We start from the raw sequence: 27,747 nt of genomic DNA on the forward strand, positions 1-27,747 counted from the left end.
AACACTGATGGGAGCAGAAAGGGTGAAACACCTTGGAAGTGGATCTGCTCTGCCAGCCCAGCTGCGCTGCGGGCAGCACAGGGAAGGCTGCAAACCCTGCTGGCTGCAGCCCCATCCCCCCTGTGGCCTCACAGGCTGCAAATTGAAACCAGGTGAGCCAAGAGGCAAAAGCAGCCTGTGTTCTTGGAGGGATCCGGGGGCTGCAGTAACCCTGCAGGGTTTTGGAGAGCTCAGGAGGAGAAGCACCATATTGGCACCGCTTCCATCCTGGGCTACAACAGCCCCAGTGCTGCTGTTCGCTGGAGACTGGGGTGGGCTTCTTAGTGCTGCCACGGTGCACAGCGATTCCTGGGCGCTCACGTAGGAGGGATGGCTCACAGTGTGTCCCTTTGGAGCCTGGTGGAGCACAAGCACAGAGGCAGCAGCTCACTTTGCAGGGTGCCGGCAGCCACCCACCCCCATGGCCGCCCCACACACCGGGGTACACTGCGAGCTACGAGCCCCTCGCTGACCCACTGCCCTCTGCCCCGACGGCCCCCACACCGCGTTTGGCCGCTCACATCTGGCAGCCAGCTGAGCGCGGCCGGGGGGCCGGGATAGGGGACAGGGGGGTTCTATGCCCGCAGTCCCGGGCAGCCGCCACCGCCATCACCTGCTCCTCCGTGCCCACAGCCACCTCGAGGCGCTTCATCTCAACAGCTTTACCCACGCGTGGGTCCGCCTGAAGCGGAGCTGAGCGGCGGCCCCAACCCACCCACGAGCCGCTCCCCGCCTCCCCCGCACGTCTCGGGCCCCACGCGTGGAGGCGCCGTCCGTCGGCCGCGCTCCGCCCCTCGGCTGCTCCTCCTCCTCCTCCTCCTCCCGCAGCTCCCGGCCGCGGGTCGGGGCGCGGTGGCGGCGCTGCGGGCGCTCCGCTCCCCTTTGTTCGCGTTGCAGCGCGGTGCGGGCGGCGGGCGCTGATGGCGGCGGGGTCGGGGGCGCCCAGCGAGGCGGAGGCGGCTCATCTGTGCCGCAGCCTGGAGGTGGGCACCGTCATGACCCTCTTCTACTCCAAAAAGTCGCAGCGGCCCGAGAGGAAAACTTTCCAGGTGAAGCTGGAAACGCGGCAGGTCACCTGGAGCCGCGGCTCCGACAAGACCGAGGGAGCCGGTGAGTGAGAACCGAGACCACCCCCCAGCTCCAAGCAGCGCCTCCCCGCCCTGGGAACGCGGCACCGGGCAGGAAAAGCAGGACGAGGTGTTCCTGCTTCCTGCGGGCTGGGGGCGGTGGGAACCTCCCCACACCCTCCCGCCCCCACTCACCCACCCCCGGCTCGGCGGGGAGGGGAGGGAAAGCGAACAGGGGGTTGGGGGGGAGAAAGACAAAAGGAGCCCCGCACCCTCCGCCCCCCGACCATCCCCCGGGCAGCTCCGTGCGCATCCCGTGGCCGCACGTGACGGTGTCCGGTTTCGGTGCCCCCACCCCCCCTTTGGGGCAGCCCGAGCCCCCCCGCACCGTGTGGTTCGGTTCGGATCCGTCCCGGCTCCGTGCGGGATTCGGCGCCGAAAGGGGCTGCACGAGCGTCCTGTGTGCTGCGACCGAGCGCAACAGATGGATGGGATGGAAGGAGCGTAAACCGGGGCCGAGCGCGGCCGAGGATGGGGAACCGCTGGGTTCGGCACCGCCGGGTTCGCTGCAGCCCCCGGCAGAGTTGTAGGGTTGCAGGGTTGTAGGGTTACAGGGTTGTAGGGTTGCAGGGTTGCAGTGGGACGCGGTTGGCGGCGGCTCTTTCCCGCACACGGTGCTTTGCGGGGGCAGAGATTTGTCAGAGCTGTGGGAGACCACAGGGAGAGGTGGGAAGGGGCGGGGGAAGGCCCAGAGCTGGGAAACTTCCCGGTGCTGCTGTCCTGCTCTGTGCTCTCAGTCCCCATCCCCAGCGCTGTGTTTCCCCACTGGCCGCCCCATATAGGGATGGTGCGATACAACATCTCTCCCATCACCCCACGGAGCTTTCAGGCTCCCTCCTCCCCACGGACAGACCCTCATGAGTCTCTGTGGGGCTGGGGCTGTGCCTTCCAAGGGATCCATCCATCCCCCAAACATCAGCTGTGCCGTTGATGTGGTTGTGGGGTTCTGCTGCTGTGCCAGCAGCCAGGAGCGGGGCAGAAAAAAGCAAAGGGTTCATCCCAGGGACAGAGATGATCAAATAAGCATAACTGTAAAGATCCATAGGCTTTGAGCTAAAGAAAAATGGGGGTTGTTGAACTCCAAGCCGAGGTTCCCTCCCATGCAGTGCACTCTGCTGCTGGGACCAGCAGTTCTGTGCTCATGGCACAGCATGGATGGAGCCCTCAGTGAGCACGGTGGGACGGGCTGGGGATCTTAGTGGTCTTTTCAAACCTTAATGATCCTTCAGCCTGATCCCTTCAGAGTGAGGGAGCATGTACAGGTAACACAGAGCTCTCAGACTTGGGTCACATCCCTGTGTGGGAGAGTTTCATCTCCGTGAGTGTTCGGTGCAGCAGCAAAGCTCTGTGTGCAGGACATCCTGCCATAGCAGCAGTGAGGTTGGGTTGGAGGGATGTTGGGATGGGCAGCATCAGTGCTGGTGCTCAGTACACACACAGAGGCTCAGGCAGGTCACTGTTATCATGACCATGGTTGGGATGTCAGTGCGATACCTTGGTGCCAGGAGGAGGGGGGACCTGGCTGGGTGACCCTTGTGTAGAGCCTTGTGTCACATAAAGAGTGACCTTGTGTGATGGGCAGCACTCACTGCCAGCGGGTCCCCTGCCCTCCCAGCAGCAGCAGCTCTGACTCAGCAGCGGCACTGCCAGCTGGGCCGGGATGAAGAACCTCCTCTGTGTGCATGGGCCCATCTCTGCTCCTCGTTGGGCTGCTCTGGGGTTGGGTCAGACTGGGGGGAGCATCTCGCTTGGAAAGCTGTGAGCTCCATCTCTGTGCCTTTCCAAACCCAACATCGTGTACAAAAAGCACAATCTGTGCACACACACACACACACACACACACGGAGCCATTTCTCCATCAATATTTGTCTCTACGCCCAATGTTTTCAGCCAGCTCCCATTATCAGCGCATCGCCTTCTTGCTAATAACCCCGCTGAGGGCCGGGCTGCTTCGGTGGGAAGAGCTCTGATCATTTTCTGTTCCTTTAGTTAATCACCCAAAGCTCAGCACAGCTGATCCCCGGAGCCTTTTGTCTTTTATGCACTTTTTTTTCCCCCCTACTTCCTGTGTTATGTAATTCTTTTTTAATGTAAGAAGGTCCTGCCTTCATAACTCTGCATCCTGGGGGGGTTGCGGGCTGGCTCCTAATTGATCTGTTTTCCTTGAACCGAGTCTGAAAACTCGGAGAGTTTGCTCAGAGCACGAGCTGCAAATTTGGAGCAGATGTTTGTTTTATAGGAGAGAGAGAAAGGAGGGGAGGAAGGGGGTAAACACCTCGAGAAAGCCCTGGATTCCCATCAGGACTGGGAATGTGTGCGCCCCATTAGCAGAGCAGCCCCCCCCTGCTGCTGACCTCTGCTGCCCTTTGCACTGCTGTGTGCACCGTGGGGTGGTCGCTGCTATCAGTGCCAGCACAGCGCCCGCTCGGCCCCGTTATCTTATCAGGGCGCAGCGTGCGGCCACCAGCGATGGCCATCGGTGTCCTATGGCTCCAGGAGAGCAGGAGGGCGGCCTGCTGCCTATCTGGCAGATTGCAGATGGAGGCCAGGTCTGCACGTGGTTGCTGCCCTGAAGGAAAGGGCACAGCCTTCCTTGGTGTTCAGCAGCCCTGGGAATGCAGGCGCTGCTCTTGGGCCGAGATCTGCTCCTCCAGAGAGCTCTGTGTCCCATGGGAGGGGACTGAAGCGATGCTGCTGTGCTGTGATGAGGACGCAGAGTGAGGACGTGGCCCATCAGGATCGTCCATGGGATGGACTTTGCTTCCTCGAGTGCAGCCATAAGCATCTCCCTGCTGAGAAGGCCTCAACAGGAGCAGGAGAGGAGGGTCTGTAGTTCAGGGCTTCCCTGTGAGCCCAGGCAGGGGCTGTGTGTGCCAATATCTGCTCCTGGGCTGCTACGGGCAGTGAGACCTGGAGTGAAGCAGGAGGTAGAGCTGGGCATGACGGGGAGGATGCTCTTGGAGGGTGCTCAGAGTGCTTTCAGAAAGTTACATCCACTCGTACCTCTTGGCCTGTTGAGTTTGGAGAGCTGACAGCGTGGGGATGCTGTGACAGAGCAGGATAAGGGCTCCTGCCCAGCATAGGGTGAAAGCTGTGTGAGCCAGAGGAAGGTTTGTGTGTGTAACAGAACTGAGGTGATACCAGGAGAATCACTCACTGCCTGCAGGCTCACAGACCTGTTAGCTCTGAGCAAGCTTTGCTGGGAGGCTGCTGGCTCGTTTCCGCATCTGCTGCTGGGTCTCATCCTGGTATCACTTGTGGGATCACCTGAATATCTCACATGTGTGGGGTCAGAGCAGTGCTGGGCTCACAGCTGCTCATTGCTTCACCCAGCACATCGTGTTGCTGTGGGGGTAAAGTCATTTCTGTCCCCAGAAAGCAAGGAGGATGATGGAGCACCAAATGGAGGCTGGCAGGAGCTTTGCAAAGCTGACAGCCTGCACAGCCTGCACTCTGCAAAGCCTCACCAAAACCAGGGTTGTTACATTGCTTTTTCATGCTGAGTGTGTGGTCGGGTGGCTGTTCAGCTCCATTTGGAGCTGCGGATTCTGGGTTCAGCTGGCTGGAAAGCCACATAAAACCACCCAGACCCACAAATGGACCTTTCTCCCGCTTCCCCCTGCAGCTTGGACCTTCTATTTACAAAACCTTGTGGTTCTGAGATCTCAGTCAATAATCCCTTCTCTTGTTGCTAATGCAGTGCCCGGTGCTGTGCCTGGCGTTCTGCAGGCAAACCAACCCACATTGTTTTTCTAAAGATTACCCAGACAAAGGTCGTAATCCAGCAGTGAGCTCCCGCACGTGGGATGTGCTGAGCTGAGCTCACTGCACGCAGCCTTGAGGAGCAGCGGGGCAAGCATCCATCAGCGCTATGGTCACATCAGACCGGGCTTGAAACCATGGTCCCTCATCTTCCCTCACCACATCTGTGGGCTCTGCCTGCTGACCCTGCTCAATGTGAGGACATACCTGCCAGGTATGGGCCTGCATCTCCGTGTGGGATTCTCCCAGCCCAGAGCAGCAGCATCCTGTTTGGTTTTGGATGGCATGATGCCGGCAGGTCAGCTCTCCATGCCATGATGAGTGCTATCCTTGTTGTGATGAGTGCTATCCCTGCGTTCCCTGTCCCTGAGAAGACTTCACAAGTGCAAGGGCGCTGGAGAGACATCAAGGCAGGCTGCTCCCCGCGGGGCCGCTGGGTAGAGCAGCTGCTCGAGAGGCTTTTTCCTGTTTACTTGCTCCAAGAAGAGCTGGGTAACGTGCTGATTAAAAGCCATCTCTCCCGGCTGTGCCTGATGTCCCTCCTCCTCCCAGCCCCGTCTGCAGGGTCACACTGTTGCTGTATTGGCGGAGAATTGTGAAGATGATGCGGGTTATTTGATTGCTTCTCTGGGTCACTTCTTGTTTTATACCCTCTGCTTTCCAGCTACAGTCTCCTGACTTCATTGCTCTCCCAGCCCCAGCTGCTGCCCAGAGCCACCCAGCTGGGCATCAGCCCCTGGGATGAACTGGGTGGAGATGTGGGACTGTAAGAGTGCAGGGTATCCCAGGGGACTTTCACCCCCCTCAGCACCCACCCCGTGCATCTGCACCCCATAAATCTGCCTTCCAGCTGGCAGAGGGGTGGGGGTGGCTGTGTTTGTTTGCCCAGCGCTCAGTCACTGACTGACAGCGTGATCTCTCTCAGCACAAGCTGCTGATAGCCTGGCCCGTATCAGATCAGCAGCAGATAGCCAAGGGGGGGGTATCTGCTCTCTTACTGGGGCCAGCTGCCATCCTGCAGGCTTCCTCCATCCACCTCTGGTTTTTCTGGCTGAGATGTAGCTTGGTTCTCAGGGAAACATCAGAAAGTGGTTTTTCTTCTTATTTTCATTCCTCTTCAGTGTCTCATCAGTCATTTTAATGCCTTATGACAGCCTGTTGGAGAGGCCTTGCTGCTTGCTGGAGCGTGGTCAGGGAAAGCACTGAGAGACAAGAGCAAGAGCCTTGGCACGCCAAGTATGAGCCTTGGAGCAGGTCATCTCCAGTGCTGGGGACCAAGTAAGTCCCAGGTGAGGCTGTTAAGACGAAGCCAAGCAGTAGCTCAGTGCAGATGCAATGACGTGAAGGCCATTGCCAAGAGCTCCTGCATCTTTCACCTGAACTTAGCTGCTGCCTGCTCAGTGCTTGGAGCTCCTCAGCTGCATGCTGCTGTACCAGGGCAGGATGCTGCTGTGGTGGGTGGCTGTGCAGCAGGTGGGATCTCTGCACTCTTCTTCTCAACTCTATCCTGGCAATGAGGAACGCGGGTGCTCATGAAGACAGGAATAAGGCATCTCCTTGGTGCTCGCTGGCAGTTCTGGGTAGCAGTCATCTTTGCTGGTAAATTACTGTCACGGAAGTTCAACTGCGTCGACGGGGTGGGATGGGTGAAAACTGAGTCACAGCATCTGAGTACCGCTGGCATTTGCTGTGAGCACGACGGGTCTTTTCTGGCCTCTGGTTTTCATTCCTCACCTCTGTGCCCTCCTTATATCCTCATCCCAAGCACAACTTCTTGGTAGCCATGGCTCCCTGGGCTCAATTCAGGAATGCAGAAGTCCCCATGTTGCTCCCCAGGCCCACCCCCACCATGGCTTCCCATGGATGGCACGCTGTCTGCTGTGCTGGCTGACCCCTCTCTGAGGGCAGTGTGGTGCCTGCCCTTGTTCCCTGCTCTTGGTCCCATCCCTTCTCAGATGGTCCTAAGGACCATGGTTGGGAGGGCACCTGTGTGTCTCAGCATCCCTCTAGGCACAAGGAGAGAGCTGCTGCCTGCTGTGTTCATTTGCGGGAGCCTGGCCTGGCAGCTCTCCTCTGCTTCTTGCTGTGTCAGATGCCTCCATCGATCCGCCCGTGTCCTCTGCAGTACCTTTCAGATCTGGTTACCGCTGCATGTCCTCTCAGGAGGGAAGGAGGGAGGCGGGCTGCAGGAGCTCCCCATCCTCCCACCCTTTTACTGCATTCTCTTGAGGCCATGGTGCTTCTAGCCGAGGCAGGGCTGAGGGAACAAAGTCCTCCACGCCGTGCAGAAGGTCACCTTGGGGTGGCTCATAGAGCCATCCGCATCCCGCCATCCATCCAGCAGCACTGCTGCAGACCTTCCTCTTTCCATTTGAGTCACTGGAAGCTTTTGCCTCTCAAACAGGCCGGGCTGGTGACTGAAGGGCGGCCCAGGGCCGTGTTTGGTCTGCAGAGGGGATGCATTGCTTTAAGGGTGGTGGTGCTGGGGGGAGGCAGCAGCCAAGTATGAAGTTTTGGCCTTGGAGGCTGAGGCCACACGGTGGAAACTGGCAGCCTTCACGTGCCTGCTGCTTGCTGGGCTGTGGGCAGAGATGGTGAGATAGCAGCATCCTGCTTTGCTCACTTGGGGGACCAGCTTTGGGTTTTTTTTAACGTGTGCTTTCTTGCATTTGAGGGTAATCTGGAGAGATGTGCTGATGATGCAGGATAGGCGGCCGTCAGCCCCCAGCCTGTTCTTGGTATTGGGAGGATGCTTGTGAGATCTTGAAGGTCACCCACACGAGGCCAGGGCTGGTGGAACAGTGAGGCAGGGGCTGCCCTGTAGGAGCAGGGCAGTGTTTGGGCAGAGCCTTCACCTCTCTGCTCCAGATTGTAAGGATGCGGAGCTGTGAATCACCTCATCTCCTGCCCATCTGCCCTTGCTGATGATTTCTGGGGATCAGGGAGGAGCTGGAGCTTAGAAGCTGTAGGACACGTGATTCAGGGGTGCAACAGCAGCTTGAGGCGAGGCAGGAAGCTCTGTGCCCACGGAGCTCCTGTGGTTGTATCTGGGTATACTGGGGCTCCCATAGAGCAGAGCACTCAGTCCCATCCCACTGCTGGTGGTCAGTCAGGATCAGGCCTCTCCCATCCATCCTGGCTAAACCAGGAGCTCCCTGCTGCCTCCAGCCCATTGATCTGTTTTGAGCATCTTCCCTGCCAAGGCACTCGCTGTGGATGCAGCTGCCTCTGCTGTTCAGCTAACACAGACATCACCTCATAGCAAAATGCAGCAGCTGAGAGCAAAGGTTGCAGTTTGCTGCTGTGGGTAGTGAGTGAGATGGAGCAGCTTGCCAGAGCGAGCCATGGCAATGGCACAACCGAGCCAAGGCTGCAAGGAAAAAGAGCTTAACCTGTGTGCTTTCCTAAGGGAGGAGAGGTGCCTGCACATCACAGCAATGAGAGCAGTGGAATTCAGAAACCTGAGTGCTGATGGCTGTGTGTGTGGCCAGGGAGAAGGAGCAGAAACCCGGCACCACATCTCTGTGCACAGGCAGTTAATTACCATCGCAGTATCCCATTTAGTCTCATCTATTGAGGAAAGTGTGCAGGGCTGAGAGGATGAGCTATTGTCACTGTGAAAATCTATCCTGATGAGAGATGGCTCTTCCCTCTGAAATAGGCTTCTGCTGTGTCAAGGTTACTGCCTTCTTTGAGATAGGATATAAGATGTTGGTCTCCACTTCTTGTGTTCCACTGCTGTGTTATTCCCTGTGGTGCTACGTAACAGATCGCTCTCTTTTCTACCTGCACGCATCTGTGAGTTGGGTCTTTTTGTCCACCTTCCTCACCTGGTGTGCTTTCAGACCTTCCCTGGGAGCTGTGGGAAGACCAGAAGTTGTCACATAGGTTGTGTTTGGGAGAAACTGTGTTGCAGGGAAGACATTTCTCTCTGGTTTTTTTACTGGGATAAGTAGACGGATACTACTCAGTTTTGATGCAGGAGAAAAGTAGGGTTTGGTGCTGTAACAGAGCCAGAGTTACCCTCCTGCTGCTCCCCTGCAGGCTGCATGCAGGTCCTGTGCTGCTGCTGGGGCTTTGCTGCCCGATGGGAACATGGGATGCTATAGGGATGCAGTATTGCAGTGCTGCATGGTTGCGACGGTGGCATCTGTGCTCACAGTGCTTCCTGCTGAGAGCTCATTTCCTTCCACAGTGTGAGGGGGCTGGGGAGGCTGAGGGCAGAAACCAAACCCTCATGCGCCCAGTGCACATGGGTATGTTTGGGAGGATGAGAGATGAGCAAGCAGCTGCAGGCAGGCGTGGGCCGGAGCTTGTTAACAGCTCGGTGTGCAGGGTGCTCATAGCAGCAGCCATGAGCTGCTCCCTGCACCACGTTCCTTTGCCGGGCACCCCTCTTGCTCTGGGGGCTCTCCCTGGTGTGCACTTTGGGGATGCAGTTTGCAAGGATAGCTCAGCCTCCTCTACCCCACAGGGATGCTTTGCAGCAAGTACTTTATTGCCTGGTAAAGTGCCATGAAATCCATTCGTTCCCACTGCTTTTGTCAGGTCCTAGGACAGGAATAGCCTTTGCTGTGCACATCACGGACACAAAGACCACAGCTGTGATGCGTTTTTACTTTAGATGACATGCCATGTCACTAAGGATGTGACACACAGACAGATGACAATGGGACGCGATGAACCTCCTGGCCACTGGTATCCAAGGGGTAGGTGGTGCCTTACAAAGGCATCTGCTGCTTTAGGGAGCTGGTTCAGCTGTCTCTACACCTGGGGAGCTGGGTCTGCGTGTGGCCTTGGCTGCTGAGCTTTGAGCTACTGCAGCACCAGGCAGGATATGGCTGTGCCAGGCCATCCTATGCTCCCTATGCATGGTTTGTTACAAGCACCAGGCTGCATCCCAGCCTGCTATTGGGTTTGCTAGGAACGAGCATCTCACAACCCAACCCAGTGCTGTCAGCCTCTGCAGGCTGCTGGGCAGCTCACACTTGTGTCTGCTCTCAAACTGCAGCAAATGGAAGCAAGAAGCAAATCGGTGCGCAGTGACTGCGGTAAGTGGAGTTTAATTGGGATGAATTAGACTCCAGGTTTGCAGTAATCACCATCCCACATTGCTCAGAAGCATCGTCTGCCTTGAAAACGTGACTCAGAAATGTTGTTATTTGATTCCCTCGGGTGTTTCAGAAACTATTTTTTCCAGGAAGCAAAGATTCTCGGGTTTGGGTTTGTTGGGTTTGTTGGGGTTTTTTTGTTGCTGCTGTTGCTGCTGTTGTGTTCTGTCTGATGGTAATGAATGTCCTTTCCCAGAATGTCCTCTGGGGAGGACGCTGTGGCCGCCCTCTCCAGCATCTCTCCAGCTCCCTCTTCTCTCCCATGCGTTGCATCCTGGCACATTGCATCCTGCCATGCTGCAGCTCCCCCATGCTGCGGTGGCTGTGTGAGCGCTGCACTGCCCTTCCTTCTCCCGTAAGGAACCACAGACCTTCATCGTCTCAGTGATTTCGAGCTCTTTGCTGATATCCCCTGTGGTTTTTTTCCCCCACGTTGTCTCTTAGTGGATATTCGTGAAATCAAAGAGATTCGTCCTGGAAAGAATTCACGTGATTTTGACCGGTACCAGGAGGATCCATGCTTCCGACCGGACCAGTCCCACTGCTTCGTGGTCCTCTATGGCACTGAGTTCAGGCTGAAGACCCTCAGCTTGCAAGGTAAAGGGTGGGGGGCAGCCCCACAGACCCCACATTTCTCAGACATCCTTTTGAGGGGTATTGGGACATATCCTGGCCAGGTGCTCTTGTTGCCATGCATAGGGCATGGCTTTGGAGGCAGGTGGCAGCAGCTCCATAACAGGCACTGCTTAAGTCAGTAGCTGATCTGGTAAAGCCAGAAGTTGGGTAACAGGACCCCTTATTTCAGAGCTCTTGAAGCAGTGCTTTATCTCAGCTGGGCACATCACACGTCAGCTGAGTGCCACCAGCCACACACCGAGTGCTCAGAGCTCACTGGTTCCTGCTTTGCAGCTCAGAGTGGGAGAACAGTGCCGGCTGGTGGCACGGGGTGACTCCATGCATTGCTCTCAGCTTTCCTAAACATCCTGTCCATTGGCTTAGGCTGCACTCAGAGCTCCCAGTGTTGCACCTTGCTAACACATGGGAGGGAAATGTCCAAACAGGGTGAATGAAGAAGGAAGGGATTCGAGGCACTGGGGACATCCTCGGGAGGTTGGTGACAGGCTTCTGTGTCCTTTTCTCTCATTTCTTCTCTTCTTTCTGCAGCCACATCCGAGGATGAGGTCAACATGTGGATCAAGGGACTGAACTGGCTGGTGGCAGATACTCTGAGGGCTGCCACCCCTCTGCAGATTGAAAGGTGGGAGCTCAGCCCTGTCCTGGGCTTGTGTCATTTTCCCTCTCCATCACCTGTTGTGCTGCCACCCCCCGGAGCACCGTGCTGGGCTGTACAGCAGCACGTGGTGATGAGTGTACTCAGTGCTGGGGTGGGCTGTGCAGTGACATCTCCTCCCCCTCTGAGCCATGGTGACCCCATGTCCTGTCTGTGTGAGCGTGTCCCATTGACTGCCATGTCACAGCATCCGTGGCCAGATACCATCTGTGTTCCTTTCCTTCCAGGTGGCTCCGGAAGCAGTTCTACTCACTGGACCGCAACCGGGAGGACAGGTATGAAGGGGAGCAAGCACCAGCTGCACAGACACACGTGTTCCCAGGAGCAAGGCTTATGTCCTCTGTGCCTGAATCCCAGTGTTGAACAGAACCCTATTTCCCAGCCACTCACATTCAGGAAGACCTTTAAGACCCTGTCACCCCAACCAGCATCAACAGAGGGGCAGACTGCAAAGAACTGTCAGTGCTTTGCCTGGCTGAAATCCCAAAGCAGAGGATATTTTTAGCTATTAATTCCCCCTGGGTCTCAGGGCACCCTCCCTCTCCCACCTCCCCCTGCTGAGGGCAGCCCAGGGGGGGGCTGATAGGGTGGAATACAGCCTGAACCTTTCCAGATTTGAGCCCCTTCTTTCCTGGATAGCCATTACAAAGAGCTGACTTGGCCAAAAGTGGGATCTCATTTCTGTGTCATTGAGGGGCTGCCTGCCTCCTGCTGCTTACAGAGGGATCAGTGGCTGGGAGCCATGCTCAGAGCAAACCTGGGGGTGATGTGCACTGCCACGAGCAGGAATTTGGAACCAGCAACTCGCCCGGCCCTTCCTGGCATTGCTTTACAAGGCTTTGTGTCATGGAGTAGTTTGGAGCCTTGGGATGTTGCAGAGGAGGAGTAAATGACCTTTAATCTGCTGCAGCTGCTCTGCATATGCCACACAGCTTTTAAATCAAGGCTGAGGTTTGCATGCAGTGATGGGGCATGGGGAAGGTGGCAGAGCCCTGGAGCAGAGCCGTCCTGCAGCCACGTGCATCACTGAGCCTTTTGTTTGAAAGCTCCTTTAATTTGATGATGGAGAACGCATGTGGGAGCAGCTGTGTGGGGGTTTGGAGCGTGAGTGCAGGAGAGATGGAAAATATTGGACCTTTTTCTCATCCAGTTACATGGTGACACTGCTGAGATGGCCCCAGGACAGAGGGGATGAACGTGCAGCTTGCTCTCCCTGAGGTGTGGTCAGCGGGGTGAAAGCTGCGCTCCTGCATCTCTCCCTGTTTTTGTCAGACCATCTTTGTGTTAGAATTAAGTCGGGAATATGCTGAATGTTCTTTACCTGTCAGTCAGGGGAAGTGAGTTACATGCAAAGCAGGAAGTGTTCCAGCCCAGGCTGAGCAGGGAGCGGAACAGAAATGCTGTAGGATAGAGGGGGAATGCAGAAAGACTCAGGCCTCCCTGTTCTACAGGCACCCACGTGTTCTCCATAAAGCAGAGCCAGCAGTTACAGGGCCCATACAGGCTCTTGGCTGAAGTCTCTGTGTTGTCTCTGGGCTTTTGGCTTTTGCTTCTGGGCCTGGGAGCTGGCTTTGAATACGGATCAAGAAGTTGCGCTCTGCACACCAGGCAGATATGGGGAGGCTGAGGACCCACTGCCCAATGCAGACCCCCGTGGGGTTCCAGCAGTGTTGGAAGTGCTGTGCTCACCCAGCAGGGCCCATCCTGCCCTGTTCCCTGGCAGCACAGACGTTGTGGATTGGCGCTGGCTGCCAGCTGTTTGTTTTTCCAAGGGAAGTTAGGTGGAAAGAGGAGGATAACAGGGTGCTGGGTTTTTTCCTAGCTCCAGAGGAGGCGGTTTCACCTCTGGCCAGGAAAGCTGCCCATGGAGCAGAGTTACAGCACCAGGAGCAGGGAATGTTGTCATGCCCTTGGAGGGGGCTGGATCTGGCTTAGCTGTGATGAGGCCTTAAAAAACTTCCCTAGGAGAAGTTGGTTGGTTTATTAATTTATTTGTTTTGCTTTCCAGACTCAAAATAGCACCAAACTGTTTATCTGAGATCATCCAACTCTTTAACAGCTGGTGCCGCTGCGTGCGTGCATCGCCTCAGTCCCAGGGTGAGACCCCTCACTCTCACAGCTCCTGAACGTGTTTCCCCTCTGTCCCACCCCAGGATCTCTGCCAAGGACCTGAAGAACATGCTGTCCCAGGTCAACTACCGTGTGCCCAACATGAGGTTCCTGCGGGAACGCCTGACGGTGAGCTGTGGCCCCGTTGCTCTCCCTCCTCACTGGGGACCCTCAGCACAGGGTGTCCTTTCTTGGAGTGAAACCTGGTGGTGCTGAGGCTCCCACCCCTTCTTTGTGGGGTTCCTGTTTTTGTGTGGGTGAGCTTGGGAAGCACACAGTGGGGGCTTAGTGGCTGGGTGCTCTTGTGGTCCCATTGGCCCCAATGGAGACATCCAAGTTTAGGCCCTTCCCTCCTCCTCCTCCTCCAACCCCTGGCCGCAGGGTTGCAGACCTCTCACTTATGGCCCCTGCATCACCTCTGGTGTTGTTTTTTCTTCTTTTTGGCTGTAGGACATGGAGCAGAGGAATGGGGATATCACATACGGGCAGTTTGCACAGCTCTATCGTAGCCTGATGTTCAGTGCCCAGAAAACGGTAAGAGCTCAATTCTCCAGGGCAGAAAAGAGGAAGCAGAGACTATATTTGTTACTGGGCATCCCCTCTTAATTGCCTTTTTAACCTTGCCTCCTTTGGCTAATGGCTCCCATTTCCTACCTCTGGGGCAGGGAGTAAATCAGTTATTGCTCTCACCTGAGCACAGTCCTAATGCTCCTAATGCTTCTTTTTTTTGCAGATGGATGTTCCATTCCTAGATAGGTGAGTACCTCTTTTTGTTGGCAGGAGGAGGGGCTGCTTCCTTTTGCTCTGTGCTGTTATTGGACGCCTGCAGCATCTTTGCTGTAGACACTCAGCTTGGGTCATCAGGGCTCTTCCTCCCAGACATCCCAGTGAGATCCAGCTCAGATCAGCTATTGTGATTAAAAAAGAAAGCTTTGATGTAGACATGGAAGCTAAAAATGTGTTGACTTGCCCAGGTAACTTCCCGTGGTTCCCTCTCCTTTTTCCTATAATCACATACAAAAGAGTTGGTCAGGTTCGTCCCTCTGCCCAGGGCAGTCAGCACTGCCAGCTCCATTTCTGCTTTCTTGTCTTAATCCCAGGCATGGCCATTACAGCTCAGTACTTCTGGATGTCTGCTAAGATAGTTGCAAATGTTCCCCCCCCCCTTCCATCCTGCACCCTCTGCCATCCCTTGCTGCTTGCTCTGTGCATCCTGCCCTGCTGTCACTTGCTGGTGCCTTATGGCCCACAGGTGGCCTTTTTCACGATGCTCGCAGCAGAAAGTGCAGCAGTGACTGAAGTTTCTCTCTCTGTGCTCTCAGGAGTGGAGAAAGGTCTGAGCACTTCAGGGTGTCGCTGATGGAGTTCCAGAAGTTCCTGCTCGAGTACCAGAGGGTGAGCTCAGCACCAGCTGTGGGGCAATGGGCAGGGGGCTGTGGGTCTGCACTTCTCCCAGGGCTGGAGCTCCACACACCCTCTGTGCTCTTGGCTGATGGCACAGAAGGCCGGTGGTCCCCCCTGAACAGCAGCTGATTGATCTGCTTGTTGCCTGTGCTGTTAAAAGCCATCTTCCTCTGACAAGCAGCAGCACAGCGTGCGTATTCTGACCCATGCTTGGATGCGCTCAGTGTATTTGCAGAGCATGCAGACTCTTTCTATACACTCTTGCAATGCCAAGCTCCATGTGAGAGCTCGAGGTCTCCTGCTTTGCACCCTTCTCCCCATCTGCAGCTGCTTGGAGTAGAAAATTAAGCAGCAGCCATTTGCGTGACCTCATGAAAGGCAGCCAGGGAGAGGGAGACAAAAGGAAGCCGCGCTGGCTTCTGCTGCAGGGGGAGCTGGGAAGGCAGATACGTGCAGAGGAGCTCTCAGAGAGAAAATGCACGATGCTGAGAAAATGAGGACTACTTAGAAATGGCTGGGATTGCTGCTGTCTGTCTGGTATTCTTGCTAATAGCTGAATTCCCAGGCAGTGGTGGTTAAAGCTTCTTGCTGGATGAGCTGCCTGCGGTTTTGAATAACTCTTCCCCAAATGCTCTCTTGTTTATGTCTCTTTGGGGATTTGCAGGAGCTCTGGGCTGCAGACAGCCTGCAGGTACAGGAATTCATGTTCAACTTCCTGAGAGACCCTTTGAGAGAGATCGACGAGCCTTATTTCTCCCTGGATGAGGTGAGGCACCTCCAATACCACTGTGTCTGCAGTGGGGTGGGACATCCCTTGTGGGAGGTGGGAGTAAGAGGTAAAAGAGGGCTGAGTGTCCCTTTGCAGCACGTGTCTTTCTTTTCAAAGCAAGGAAATAGGTGACCAGCCATTCTGGAAGCAATAAAACCATCTCCATGTCACTGGCACTCTGGCCCAAGTCCCATCCAAGAGTCCCTCGATCCATGTGCAAAATGAAAGGCAGAGCTGTTTATTTATCTGCAGCTGGGTCAGCTGGAGGGTTTATATGCATTTACTTGGCAGGGCACGGGGATAAGTGCTAATGCCCAGAGCTGTGGCTGCTTGAGCATGGTGGGCAGGGAGCTGTGTGCCCTCTGGGTTGCCCTGGGCAGGGTTTGGTTAGGTCCTTGTATCTTGGCTGGCACTCTCACTGCAGGATGCAATGTGCATCAGCTTATGTTGAGTTCATTCACATGCTCTGGGCACATGTGAAACTGAACCACGGCACCCAGACCTTCCCCACCAGTAACACACTTCTGTTTCTTCCTGAGCAGTTTCTCACCTTCCTGTTTTCCAAAGAGAACAGCATCTGGAACTCGCAGCTGGACATGGTGTGTCCCGAGAACATGAACAACCCCCTGTCCCATTACTGGATCTCCTCCTCACACAACACGTAAGGACCCTGGGGAGGGGGCGGCTCCCTGTACCCTGTGCTGAGGGACTTAGGACCCAGCAGCAGACAAACGTGGTGCTGCGGGGCCTTCCCCTGCCTTTAAGAATAGATGTGCTAAAAGCCAGGCAGGGTGAAACTGTCCATTTGCTTCTCTGCTGGTTGGAGCAGCTCGCATCCTTTGCCAGGGGGCACACGTGCTGTGTGTGCTCTGTCCAACCAAGGCAGCACGTTAGCTGAAGTGCAAGGACTCTTCAGGGCTCGTCTCAGGAGCCAGCTTGAGCTGTGCCTGCAGCCCTCACAGTAGGGATGGTGCTGCACGGTGCTGCTGTGTCTCAGCACACATCCCTGTCCTGCTGCTCTGGCTGACACGTTCTCTCACCTCAAGGTACCTGACGGGGGATCAGTTCTCCAGTGAGTCCTCGCTGGAGGCGTACGCCCGCTGCCTGCGCATGGGGTGCCGCTGTATTGAACGTGAGTACCCAGCACAGCCAGCAGCTTTGTCAGCGTCGTGATGGATTTGGGACTCACCTTCCCTCTTGGGTCTCTTTCAGTGGATTGCTGGGATGGTCCCGATGGTATGCCAGTCATCTACCATGGGCACACCTTAACCACCAAGATCAAGTTCTCTGATGTCTTGGTCACCATCAAGGAGCACGCCTTTGTCACCTCTGAGTGAGTACAGCGGGCACCGGGACTTCCAGGAGAGGCAGTGAGTGGGCAGGACCTGGCTGCCACAAGGTGATGCCCACTTTTACTGTGGCACAACAGGGAAGAAAACATGCTGGTGTGGTCCCAGCCAAGGGGAGATTTCATCCAGAGAAGTGTGGTAGGAAGAGAGGCCCTGAGCAGGTCTCAGCAGTGGGATGGTTCGTGCTTGCTCAGTGCCAGCAATGGCAGGGACACCGCTGTAGAATGGTTCCATTGAAGGCTCAAGACAGCACAGCTGCAGCACAGATGGGTGCTGGGGCAGACTGCTCTCAGAGGGCCCAGGAGTCAGGTTTTGAATGGAGTTCCCCTTCCAAACACCACTCTGGTTCTGACAGCTCTTTCCTCCCCGCAGTTTCCCTGTCATTCTGTCCATCGAGGACCACTGCAGCATTGCTCAGCAGAGGAACATGGCTCAGAATTTCAAGAAGGTCTTTGGGGACATGCTATTGACCAAACCTGTAGATATTTCAGCTGACGGGCTTCCCTCTCCAAACCAACTCAAGAGGAAGATTCTTATCAAGGTGAGCTCCCTTCCCTAGCAGCACTGCTAAATGGAGAGACTGGGGGCACATTGAGATCAGGGACCCCGGGGAACAGACTGCCTTTGGATGGGGTTTGCTGTGGCTGTGTTAATGTCCCTGGTTAATTTTACCTTGTAAGAAAGGGTTGGATCTGAATGCAAATAGGAATTCCTCAGAGTTTTGGGGCAGTTTGGCTCCAGGCCTCATCCGTAGCTCCATTCTCCCACACTGGTTACTTACTTCTTCACTGTCTGTATTCCTCAGTGTGGGGGTGCACATCGCAGCCACAAGGGAATGCCTTCTGCTTGGCCAGTGGTGCAAGGGGTAGAAGAGCAGACCTGCAGCTGGAGACAAGGGGAGGGCTTCTCTTGCTTCAGGGGAGCTGCTGGGCAGTTTGCTTAGTAGCTGAATGTTGCCTTTCTTGGGAGGGTGCTGGTGTTTCTGCTGCAGAAATCTGGGGAGGAAGGGTGGTGGGATGTCAGTGCCATCCGATGATTATCTCAGTGGCGTGGGTTGGATGCTGGTCCCTGCAGGCAGGAGGAACTCTCTTAAACCTTGAGGTTTAAGGCTGTTTAGCATGAAACCCATGCTGCTGTTGGGTGCCTAACCCGCTCTCCTGTCCCACAGCACAAAAAGCTGGCAGAGGGCAGTGCTTACGAGGAGCTGCCCACTTCTGTTATGTATTCAGAGAACGACATCAGCAACTCCATCAAGAACGGGATCCTCTATTTGGAAGACCCCATCAATCACGTAAGTGTCACCTCCTTGTCCCATGCATTAACCCTGGCTCTGCAAATGCCTCCACACCGTGCAAACACTGCAGGGGGGCTGTGGCCATACTGCTGCTTGGGCAGCTGAGCACCAGGTCTCTTTGTGCTGGCTGTCTCCTGTGCTCTGCCCTAGGCATTTCCTGCTGGGCCTTGCTAGAGGCAGAACGCTGAGGTAGAGGGAGCTGCTGCGCTGTAGCCTTTGCACTGCTCTGTAGTGCCTTTAACTGCTGGCTGCTCCTGCTGGCTGCTGGGGCCAGTCTCAGTTTCCAGGCCTGGCTGCTTCCTGTCAATGTGTGACCACTTACTGCAGCTGAGGATGCTCTCATCCTGTTTTGCAACGCTCCCAGCGTGTGCCCTTGCTTGTCTATAGTCTGCTTCTTCAGCTGCTTTGTGTTGATGAGGATCTCATCAAAAACCCCTACAAAAGGACCAGGATTTTGGAAAACTGCAGTGACCTCGTGGCCGTATCTCTGTTAGCTCATCTCTGATCACCCCTCTGCCAGATCCATGCCAATCGTTTTCTTTTTGCATTGCTTTGCTCTTCTTTCGATCATCTTTTAACTCGTACCAGGGTGCCTTGATCTGCAGTCAGTTTGTGTGTCAGATCTACCACGTGCAGGTTTGTTTGTGCCACAGATGAATCCATGCTTTGGATCATGGAGGTGCCGTGGAAGCTCCCACTGAAATCAGTGCTGCCATTGCCTCTCCTGCACAAACAGATCATCCTTCACTGCTTGTGTTCGTCAGGGAGAGAAGGTCCCAGCAATGGGTGCTGCCTGAGGGGGGCCCTCACCTGGCCTGTGTTTCCTTGCAGGAGTGGAACCCACATTACTTTGTCCTGACCAGCAGCAAGATCTATTACTCAGGGGAGACAACCAGTGACCAGGGAAATGAAGATGAGGAGGAGCAGAAGGAGGTGAGGGCTGCCTTGTGGTAAGCTGTTCCCTTGAGATAGGGTCTCATTGCCCAAGGGATGAGAACCTCTATTGCCAGCTTCAGTGGGAGATGCTGTGGGAGGCGCTTCAGGAGGTCCCGGTGAACACCCCCTGAGCCCAGCATCCTCAGCACCCCCTGCAGTGACCCCAACCCATGTCTGTCCCCTCCTAGGTGAGCAACAGCACCGAGCTGCACTCCACAGAGAAGTGGTTCCACGGGAAGCTGGGAGCAGGGCGCGATGGGCGGCACATTGCTGAGCGGCTGCTCACTGAGTACTGCATCGAGACAGGGGCCCCTGATGGCTCCTTCCTCGTCAGGGAGAGCGAGACCTTCGTTGGGGACTACACCCTGTCCTTCTGGTGAGGGCTCTGCCTGCTGCTGCTCCATGCAGCACTGCATCGCTGCAGCATTGTGCAGTGGGGCAGAGCACTGCAGCTCCCTGCACTGTGTCTGGGAGGTGCCATCTCCCCACAAATAGCCCCTCTGTATCATCCTGCAGGCGCAATGGGAAGGTGCAGCACTGCCGCATCCACTCGCGGCAGGACGCCGGCAGCCCCAAGTTCTTCCTGACAGACAACCTGGTGTTTGACAGCCTCTACGACCTCATCACCCACTACCAGGAGGTGCCACTGAGGTGCAATGAGTTTGAGATGAGGCTGACGGAGCCGGTGCCTCAAACCAACGCCCATGAAAGCAAAGAGTAAGTGTGGCCATGATGAGCTGTGCTGTGGCAGTTGGACCCCATAGGAAGCTGTCCCAGCTCTCTCTTCAGTCCCTACTGGGGCATGGTGGTCCCCACTGGTTCCCTATGGGGTCACAGTGGTGCTGTGTTGGGTGAGCTGCAGTGGCTGCGTGGAGAATGATGCCCATCTGTGTGTCTCTCCTAAAGGTGGTACCACGCCAACCTCACCCGCGCCCAAGCTGAGCACATGCTGATGCGGGTGCCACGGGACGGAGCCTTCCTGGTGCGCAAGAGGAGCGAGCCCAGCTCCTATGCCATCTCCTTCAGGTGCGTCCCAGTGGAGCACGGTGGGACGGGCACAGGGTGGGGGGATGCTGGGGAGGAAGGAGCAGAGCGATGGGGCCGAGAGGTGCTGTGACCTGGGGGTTGTGGCACGTTGCTGCTGGAGCGTTTAGCCTCATGTGGCCCTTCAAGGACCCTGCTGCTCCTTAGCTGTGCCATTTTCTACCTCTCTCCCTGCCCAGTATACTCGATTGCTTGTCCCCATTGCCCTGCATGCTGTGGGGCATGTCTGCCTCAGTGCTAGTTGTTCATGGCATGCAGATACACCCCTGTGGTGACACACGTGTACTAGGAGATGGCTGGACACAGCAGCCAGCCTGGGTGCCTTAATTTCGGGTCAGACCCTCGGCCACATGCCAAGTGGCCCCTCTCCCTCCCCACATGCCAGGGCGGAAGGGAAGATCAAGCACTGCCGTGTACAGCAGGAGGGCCAGACCGTGCTGCTGGGCAACTCTGAGTTCGAGAGCCTAGTGGACTTGATCAGCTACTATGAGAAGCACCCGCTGTACCGCAAGATGAAGCTGAGGTACCCCATCAATGAGGAGACGCTGGAGAAGATCGGAACAGCGGTGAGTGTGTGCAGCTTTCAGAGGGGCTAAGCCATGGGGTGCTGGATGGGTGGCTCGTGAGCTGATGCCTTGAGCAGCATAGTGTACCCATCTCTCATTGCCCCACTGCTAGCTGTTGCTTGAGCAAAGCTCCAGGGAGTGCGGGCCATGCATGTTTGCTCCATACAGTATCATGGCAGTGCAGTGTGCCCTCCCTGGGGTGTTTTCCCCCTCTCCCCAGGCAGGGCCCATTGTTCTACCAAGCTGCAGCTCTCATTGCTGGCCCCTTTGTTTTCACAGGAGCCAGACTATGGAGCGCTCTATGAGGGACGCCATCCTGGCTTCTACGTGGAGGCCAACCCCATGCCGACCTTCAAGGTATGTCCCACTGCATTGTGTTGTAAGCTGCAGGACTGGCTGCTCCCCACAGCCCCTCCCCACTCCCTTCAGCCCCCCACCCCATCTCCTGGGCTCTGCAGGGGTCGGTGAGGATGAGGGAGGACCTTCCATAGGGTAGATAAGACCCAATGCCTCCTGCTGCCATCTGCTCTTCTCTCAAAGCTGACGAGTTTCATCTCCAAACAAATGTTCTTACTGGAACTCCGTGGAAGATGAAGACTGGATTTCTTTCCAGCTCAGCCATGCTAGGCTGAGTATCTAGACCAGTCTGGGTTTGTTATTTGGTTAAAAATCAGAATATCTTGATGATTCAGAGTTTTTCCATATGCTTTTCCATGCCAAGCTTGGTGGCACTGTGCCTGCCCTGGTCTGCAGCTTCCTGGAGAAATTAATGGTACAACGGTTTCTTTCTGAGACCTTCCTGGTGCTGCAGCCTTCATCTTCTGTGGCTCAGGCTGGACACTGAGCCTCCAGCTCTGAATTTTCCTCTTGATCCAGTCAGCCTGCAGCGCTTGCCTCAGCTCCCCCAGCCCTTTGTAGGGTTCAGCCTGAGCATTCAGCAAGCATCTGTTTCCTAAAAGCTTTGTTATTTTGCACCTCATACCCCCACATCATGGGAGGTGACCTCCTTGTCCCTGTGCTGTGCCCAGCCCCACTGAACCCCCCTCTCCTCTATGCAGTGTGCAGTCAAAGCTCTGTTTGACTACAAGGCACAGAGGGAGGATGAGCTCACCTTCACCAAAAACGCCATCATCCAGAATGTGGAGAAGCAGGAAGGAGGCTGGTGAGTCAGTTCTGACCCTCCTTTTTTCCCTAGAGAATGCGTTCAAAGCACGGCATCACCTTGTGTGCCCCCTTTGGGGTGGGTATTACCCACAAGCTGTGCAGCCCCAGATCTCCTGACCTCTGGATCAAGTGAAGCATCCACCTGTCACCTGGGATGCTGAGTCTGCATCACCTGGGGTCCCCCATTGGGCACTGATGTGTTTCCTTCCCTCTCCCCCAGGTGGAGGGGAGATTACGGTGGCAAGAAGCAGCTGTGGTTCCCTTCCAACTACGTAGAAGAGATCAGCAGCCCCAGCAGCCTGGAGGCAGAGCGGGAGGTGAGCTGGGGGCAGGTGGTGGGAAGCAGCTTGTGCACATGGTGCCTGGTGTGACAATGCTGTGCTTTGCTCCCAGCAGCAGCTGGATGAGAACAGCCCCCTGGGAGACCTGCTGGGAGGTGTCCTGGATGTGCCGTCTTGCCAGATCGGTGAGCGCTGGGAGCCACAGCATCACAGGGCTCAGAGGGGACCTCTGGAGATCATCTGGTTCCTCTTAGTTCCCAGACTTGGGCTGGTCATGGGGGTCCCTCAGTGCCTGCCCCCTCCCCCTGTGGTGTGACCATTCTGCTCATGACCATTCATCTGCTCCCTCTCCCACGCAGCCATCCGCCCCGAGGGAAAGAACAACCGCCTGTTCGTCTTCTCCATTAGCATGGCCTCAGTGTCACGCTTGTCCCTTGATGTGGCGGCTGATACACATGAAGACTTGCTGGACTGGGTGAAGAAGATCCGGGAAGCGGCCCAGACCGCTGACGCACGGGTGAGTCTGGAGAACCCTTAACAGTGGAGCCAAACTCAAGGATTCCCAGGTTGCACAAGGAGAGGTCTGGTTGGTGGGGATGGCAGTGAGGTGGCTGCCAGCACCTCCATGCAGAGCTGACTGTGGCTGGTGAGCTGGATTGGCACACATTGCTGCCCTGATAAGGATGTAAAGGTCTTAAATTGTGCCAGGTTCAATATTAGGAAAAATTTCTTCTCTGAAAGTATTGATTCAGTGGCAGAGCTGCCCAGGGACGTGGTGGGGTCACCATCTCTGGAGGTACTTTAGAACCATGGGGATGTGGCACTGAGGGAAGTGGTCATTGGGTGTGGGGGGGTGGGGTGGGGTTGAACTTAATGACCTTATAGGTCTTTTCCAACCTTTATGATTTTGTGAGACCTGTGTGTTCTCCTCCTGGCAGCTCTCTGAAGGGAAGATGATGGAGAGGAGGAAGAAGATCGCCTTGGAGCTTTCAGAGCTAGTGGTCTATTGCCGACCTGTGCCCTTCGATGAAGAGAGTGAGCAACTGCTGGGCCCGTGGCCAGCACAGGTGGCCACTGTGGTGGTACAGACCCTGCTGTAGATAGAGGTTCCCATTGCACTGCTGCTGAGATGTGGCACCATCCAAAGCAGCCCCAGGGAGGGGGGCAGGGGAACATTCAGTGTTTATCACCCATCAAATGCTTTTCAGGGCAGAGGAGGGGCTACATGTGCCTGGTAGTGTCTGACCCAGCACTGAGACGGGCCTGGTGGGTGGATGGAGGTGCCTGGAACAGGAATGTGCTTCTGTCCAGGAGCTGGATCACTCTGTAGTGACTGCTTTCCATCACTGCTCCTGACTTACACTGTGTTCTGCCTCCTCCCAGAGATCGGCACGGAGAGGGCCTGTTACCGAGACATGTCCTCGTTCCCTGAGACCAAGGCAGAGAAGTACGTCAACAAGATCAAAGGCAAGAAGTTCCTGCAGTACAACCGCCTGCAGCTCTCCCGTATCTACCCCAAGGGCCAGCGCCTCGACTCCTCCAACTACGACCCCCTGCCCATGTGGATCTGTGGCAGCCAGCTGGTGGCCCTCAACTTCCAGACCCCTGGTAAGAGCAGTGGGCAGGGGAGGGGGTCCTCACAAGCACCCTGTGGCAAATATAGGGGTGAGGAGGGTCCTGCAGCCCCCTCTCTGTGTGCCAGGTCCTGTTGGGAGCCTGATCACGGACTCACTAGGAAAAAATGACTTTTATATTTCTTTCTGCTGGGTTTTCCATTGCTTTTGTGAGTTGAGGCATCTTGCAGGTTGGTTTGATAAGCTGAAAGAAGGGGGGGGAGGGGGAGAAGCGGATGACTTGTGGAGCACAGGTTCCCTGGGCAGAAAGCATGTGATGTGTGCCTGCGCTGAGCAAGGCCATGCTGCACAAGGTGTCTGGGGGCTTGAGCCTCATGCAAGGCACAAAGAACACAGATGGAAAGGGCCTAGGACCTAGGTGAACATGGAAGGCCCTTCCAGCTCAAGGCATTCTGTGATCCCATGGCCTCCTCCACCCACTCCCTCCCTCCCTGTGCTCCCCAGACAAACCCATGCAGATGAACCAGGCTCTGTTCCTGTCCAGCGGGCAGTGTGGGTACGTCCTGCAGCCGGCCAACATGCGGGATGACATCTTTGACCCCTTTGACAAGAGCACACTGCGAGGTGTCGAGCCGCTTTCCATCTCCATCGAGGTGAGTTCCAGCCTGAAGCCAGCCCATGGCTGCTGCTCTGCAGTGGGACACCCTGAGCCTGTGGGTGCTGCACTGCACCCCACTACCTCCATGCCCAGGATCCCAGTGCCAGTAGGTGGCAATCATGCACTGTGCTGTGCCACATCCCTACCAGGGCAGTGACACAGCCATGCCTTGTCTCCTGTGCTGGTAAGGGCTCCAGGTGGCTGCCTTGCTGTGTGCTCAGCCCCCTCAGGGAGGGCCTTTCAGCCCCATTCCTACTCATATACGGTTAGATGGCAGATGTTGGCCAAGGCTGGGGCACCCAAGAGAGTCACTACTCTGCTTGGGGTGGGGGGGGGGCATGGCATTGGCATCATCCATATGATAACTCCCTAGAAATCCCTAACACCATTTCTCTGTGACTTCCATTTACCAAAGTGCTGCCCCTCAAACTCTTCCTGCATCTCGGGGTGAAGCTGCAGCCTCCAGGCATCAAGGGACCCCATGCCACAGCCGTCTCCTTGAAGAGATGAGCTCAAAGTTGCCTGCTATCCCCAGCCAACACCAGCTTTCATGGATGGAGAAGCTGCCTGGAGCACAGCATGACTCAAAGCATGTGATGCGGTGCTGGCAGAGCCTCCTTCCCCTGCTCCAGTGACATATGGCTCTTGGCAGGAGGAGCGGGGAGCTGTGCTGAGGAAGCAGGTTGTCCTCTGTGCTGAGCACCCACTGCTGCAGGCAGAGGGGAGGAACAGCTTCCTCCAGCCAAAGTGATGGGAGCGAGAAGTTCTGATGAAGCCATGGGTGCCCAGTGCCAAGGTCCAGCTTAGGGGAGTGATGCCATGGTCACAGCTGGGCTGTGCAGCTGCAGCAGGACTGCGGGCAGCTGAGCTGCTGGCTTCAGGCTAAACTACAAACTGGTGATATGCAGTTCTACATCTGAGAGCTGCTTCCCTCCAGGTGTCAGCATCTCTCCTGCCTCTGCTTAGTGCAGCCCAGGGGGAGTTACTCAGACAGCAAGTTGTGTATGCAAACAAGTCTTTTCCTTGGCTCCCACCCTTCACTCAGTCTCTGTTCCCCAGGTCCTGGGGGCCCGGCACCTCCCCAAAAATGGCAGAGGAATCGTTTGTCCCTTTGTGGAGGTGGAGGTGTCTGGGGCAGAGTACGACAACGCAAAGCAGAAAACAGAGATTGTGGGTGAGTGTGGAAGGAGAGGTGGCACGGGTGGGTTGGTTTCCCCCAGATGCAGCCTTTGTGCTGGCTGCAGTGCTAGCAGGGGCTTGGCAGCAGAGTGGGGAGGGCTGGCCATGGTGCTCAGACACCCTCACACCAAAGGGAGGAGATGGGGCTGGGGGCTCTGCTTTCACCTTTAAGGGTGGAAGGAGCAAAGCAGTGCTGGGGCTGCCCTCTCACTGCAGTGTTCTGTGCACAGCGGACAACGGCCTGAACCCCCTCTGGAGCCCAAAGCAGTTCCACTTCCAGGTCAGCAACCCCGAGTTCGCCTTCCTCCGCTTCGTGGTGTATGAGGAGGACATGTTCAGTGATGAGAACTTCCTGGCACAGGCGACTTTCCTGGTGAAAGGCTTGAAGACCGGTAAGGGCTCAGAGCTGCTGTGTGTGCCGTGTTGGTGCTCATCCATTTGCTGAGCATGGGGCAGCCAAGGAGCTGTGCTGCAAATAGCGTGGGGCTGTGTGTGCCGCAGGGTTCCGAGCCGTACCCCTGAAGAACAACTACAGTGAGAACCTGGAGCTGGCTTCCCTGCTCGTCAAGATTGACATCTTCCCCAGCAAGGTGAGGCATTGCTGTACCCATCCTCCAGTGCACAGCTGTGCTGTCCTGGCTCCTGCTCCCATCCAGTCCCCAGGGCTCAGGGCCATGCAGAAGGAGATTCTTTGATTTCTTCACCTAAAATCATGCACTGGAATGGGTTGCCCTGGGTGGTGTGTCCCTGCAGATAGTTCAGGGGGTGCAGCTGTGGCAATAGATGTGGCTTAGAAGCAGGGAGGTCCAGTTGGTGGTTGGACTTAGTGATCTCAGGGGTGTTTTCCAACCTATGAGTCCATTTTGGTGGGATCCCATGATGGAGCTTCCAGTACCTGGAAGCCTGGGACACCATAGATTAGCTGTATGGCCCAGGGCTGCCCTGTGTATAGCACTGCACCATCCCAACCCCTTCTTTGCTCTTTGCTCTGACCCAAGCAGGAGAATGGTGACATCAGCCTCTTTGGTGGCTCCGTGCTGCGGGAGCGAGGTGGGGACATGGCCAGCCAGCTGCTGGCCAGCAGAGCCAGGGAGGGCTCCTTCGAGGTGCGGTACCAGCAGCCATTTGAAGACTTCCGAGTGTCACAGGAGCAGCTGGCGGAGCACTTCGAGAGCCGGGAGCGAAGGTGGGCACTGGGGAGGGTCCTTGGGGGGCAGGCTGTGAAATGCAGCATCCTGATAGAGCTGAGTCGTAGCCTTGTCTGCTTTCTGGAAGCCCTAAATTAAGCTGGGAAGTGAGGGTAAGGCTTGGGGGGGGGGTCACTGGTTGGGGTGGGGGGGCGATGAGATGCATAGTGTGGGATGCATGGGGGGAGCTGAGAGCTCTTCCATCCCTCCATGCCTCTGTGCTATTCAGGCATGGGCGTAGGAGCTGGAAATAGAAATCTCAGAGTGGTGGGATGCAGCACAGGATCTGGAAGCACTGCTCTAACACTGCATCCCCTCTGTTGTCCCCATAGGGTGCTGCGAAGGACCAGAGTCAACGGGGACAACCGGCTGTAGGGCTGGCTGGAAGCACCTCCCGTGCCTGTGGATCTCACGGCACGCTGCGAACTGGTTTCTATTGAAACGGCACTGCTATGGCCTACTTTCAGGCAGCTTTTCCAGTTTCTCCGCTGAAGTGTGTGTGAGCGGAGAACTAAAAAAAAATTGGGAAAAAAATAATAATAAACAACCAAAAAAACCACCCAGACACCCACCCCCACCTTCACCGACAAACCCTTAATGACGTGCAGGGATGTGCACAGCCCAACAGCTGCTGGGGTGAGAGACAAAACCTCTGCACATACGACCCGCAACCCCTGTGCTGTATTGGTGTGCACTGGGCTGGGGGCTGCAGGCCCCACTTGTAGCTTAAACTCCAATAAACGTGTCAGTATTACATGCATGCTGTCTCATTTTGCTGCCCTCGCCTTTTTCCTTGCTGGAAGGAGTGAGCAGGAGCAGCCCCATGGTTACAGCTGGGGTGGGGGGTGAGAAGTGGCAGTGGGGTAGGGCTGCAATGTGGGGATGCAGCCCCGCAATCACCAG

General features: G+C 56.1%; 1 protein-coding gene across 4 annotated transcripts; it reads left to right on the forward strand.

Moving 5' to 3' along the window:
• The first annotated feature begins 872 nt into the window (after positions 1 to 872).
• On the forward strand, positions 873 to 27,600 carry PLCG1 (phospholipase C gamma 1). 4 transcript variants are annotated; one of them, XM_085520250.1, is made up of 32 exons: positions 873 to 1,149; positions 10,484 to 10,636; positions 11,204 to 11,297; positions 11,558 to 11,605; positions 13,484 to 13,568; positions 13,890 to 13,973; positions 14,173 to 14,195; positions 14,762 to 14,834; positions 15,508 to 15,609; positions 16,155 to 16,273; positions 16,659 to 16,744; positions 16,825 to 16,945; positions 17,334 to 17,502; positions 18,130 to 18,252; positions 19,087 to 19,188; positions 19,380 to 19,567; positions 19,708 to 19,908; positions 20,098 to 20,217; positions 20,621 to 20,801; positions 21,081 to 21,158; positions 21,860 to 21,963; positions 22,186 to 22,282; positions 22,359 to 22,431; positions 22,606 to 22,763; positions 23,185 to 23,281; positions 23,630 to 23,854; positions 24,325 to 24,473; positions 25,538 to 25,652; positions 25,888 to 26,049; positions 26,159 to 26,247; positions 26,656 to 26,843; positions 27,177 to 27,600. In XM_085520250.1, the coding sequence occupies exons 1-32, from the start codon at positions 960 to 962 to the stop codon at positions 27,217 to 27,219; spliced, it is 3,840 nt and encodes a 1,279-aa protein (XP_085376376.1). In that variant the 5' UTR covers positions 873 to 959; the 3' UTR covers positions 27,220 to 27,600. The 4 variants fall into 4 exon arrangements, with proteins under 4 accessions (XP_085376376.1, XP_085376377.1, XP_015736934.2 ...); XM_085520251.1 differs by having other exon boundaries at positions 26,659 to 26,843; XM_015881448.3 differs by having other exon boundaries at positions 22,362 to 22,431.
• The last annotated feature ends 147 nt before the right edge of the window (positions 27,601 to 27,747 follow it).

The sequence above is a fragment of the Coturnix japonica genome, chromosome 19, assembly GCF_054131305.1.
Source record: "Coturnix japonica strain WE chromosome 19, WE-NBRP24, whole genome shotgun sequence".
NCBI classification, from domain to species: Eukaryota; Metazoa; Chordata; class Aves; order Galliformes; family Phasianidae; genus Coturnix; species Coturnix japonica.

Bases quoted from the DNA above. Each gene is read 5' to 3' on its own strand.
- PLCG1 (XM_085520250.1), top strand. From the start codon at position 960: ATGGCGGCGGGGTCGGGGGCGCCCAGCGAGGCGGAGGCGGCTCATCTG. The intron at 10,637-11,203 runs GTAAAGGGTGGG...TTCTTTCTGCAG, and splicing joins GAAGACCCTCAGCTTGCAAG to CCACATCCGAGGATGAGGTC. The intron at 26,844-27,176 runs GTGGGCACTGGG...TTGTCCCCATAG, and splicing joins TTCGAGAGCCGGGAGCGAAG to GGTGCTGCGAAGGACCAGAG.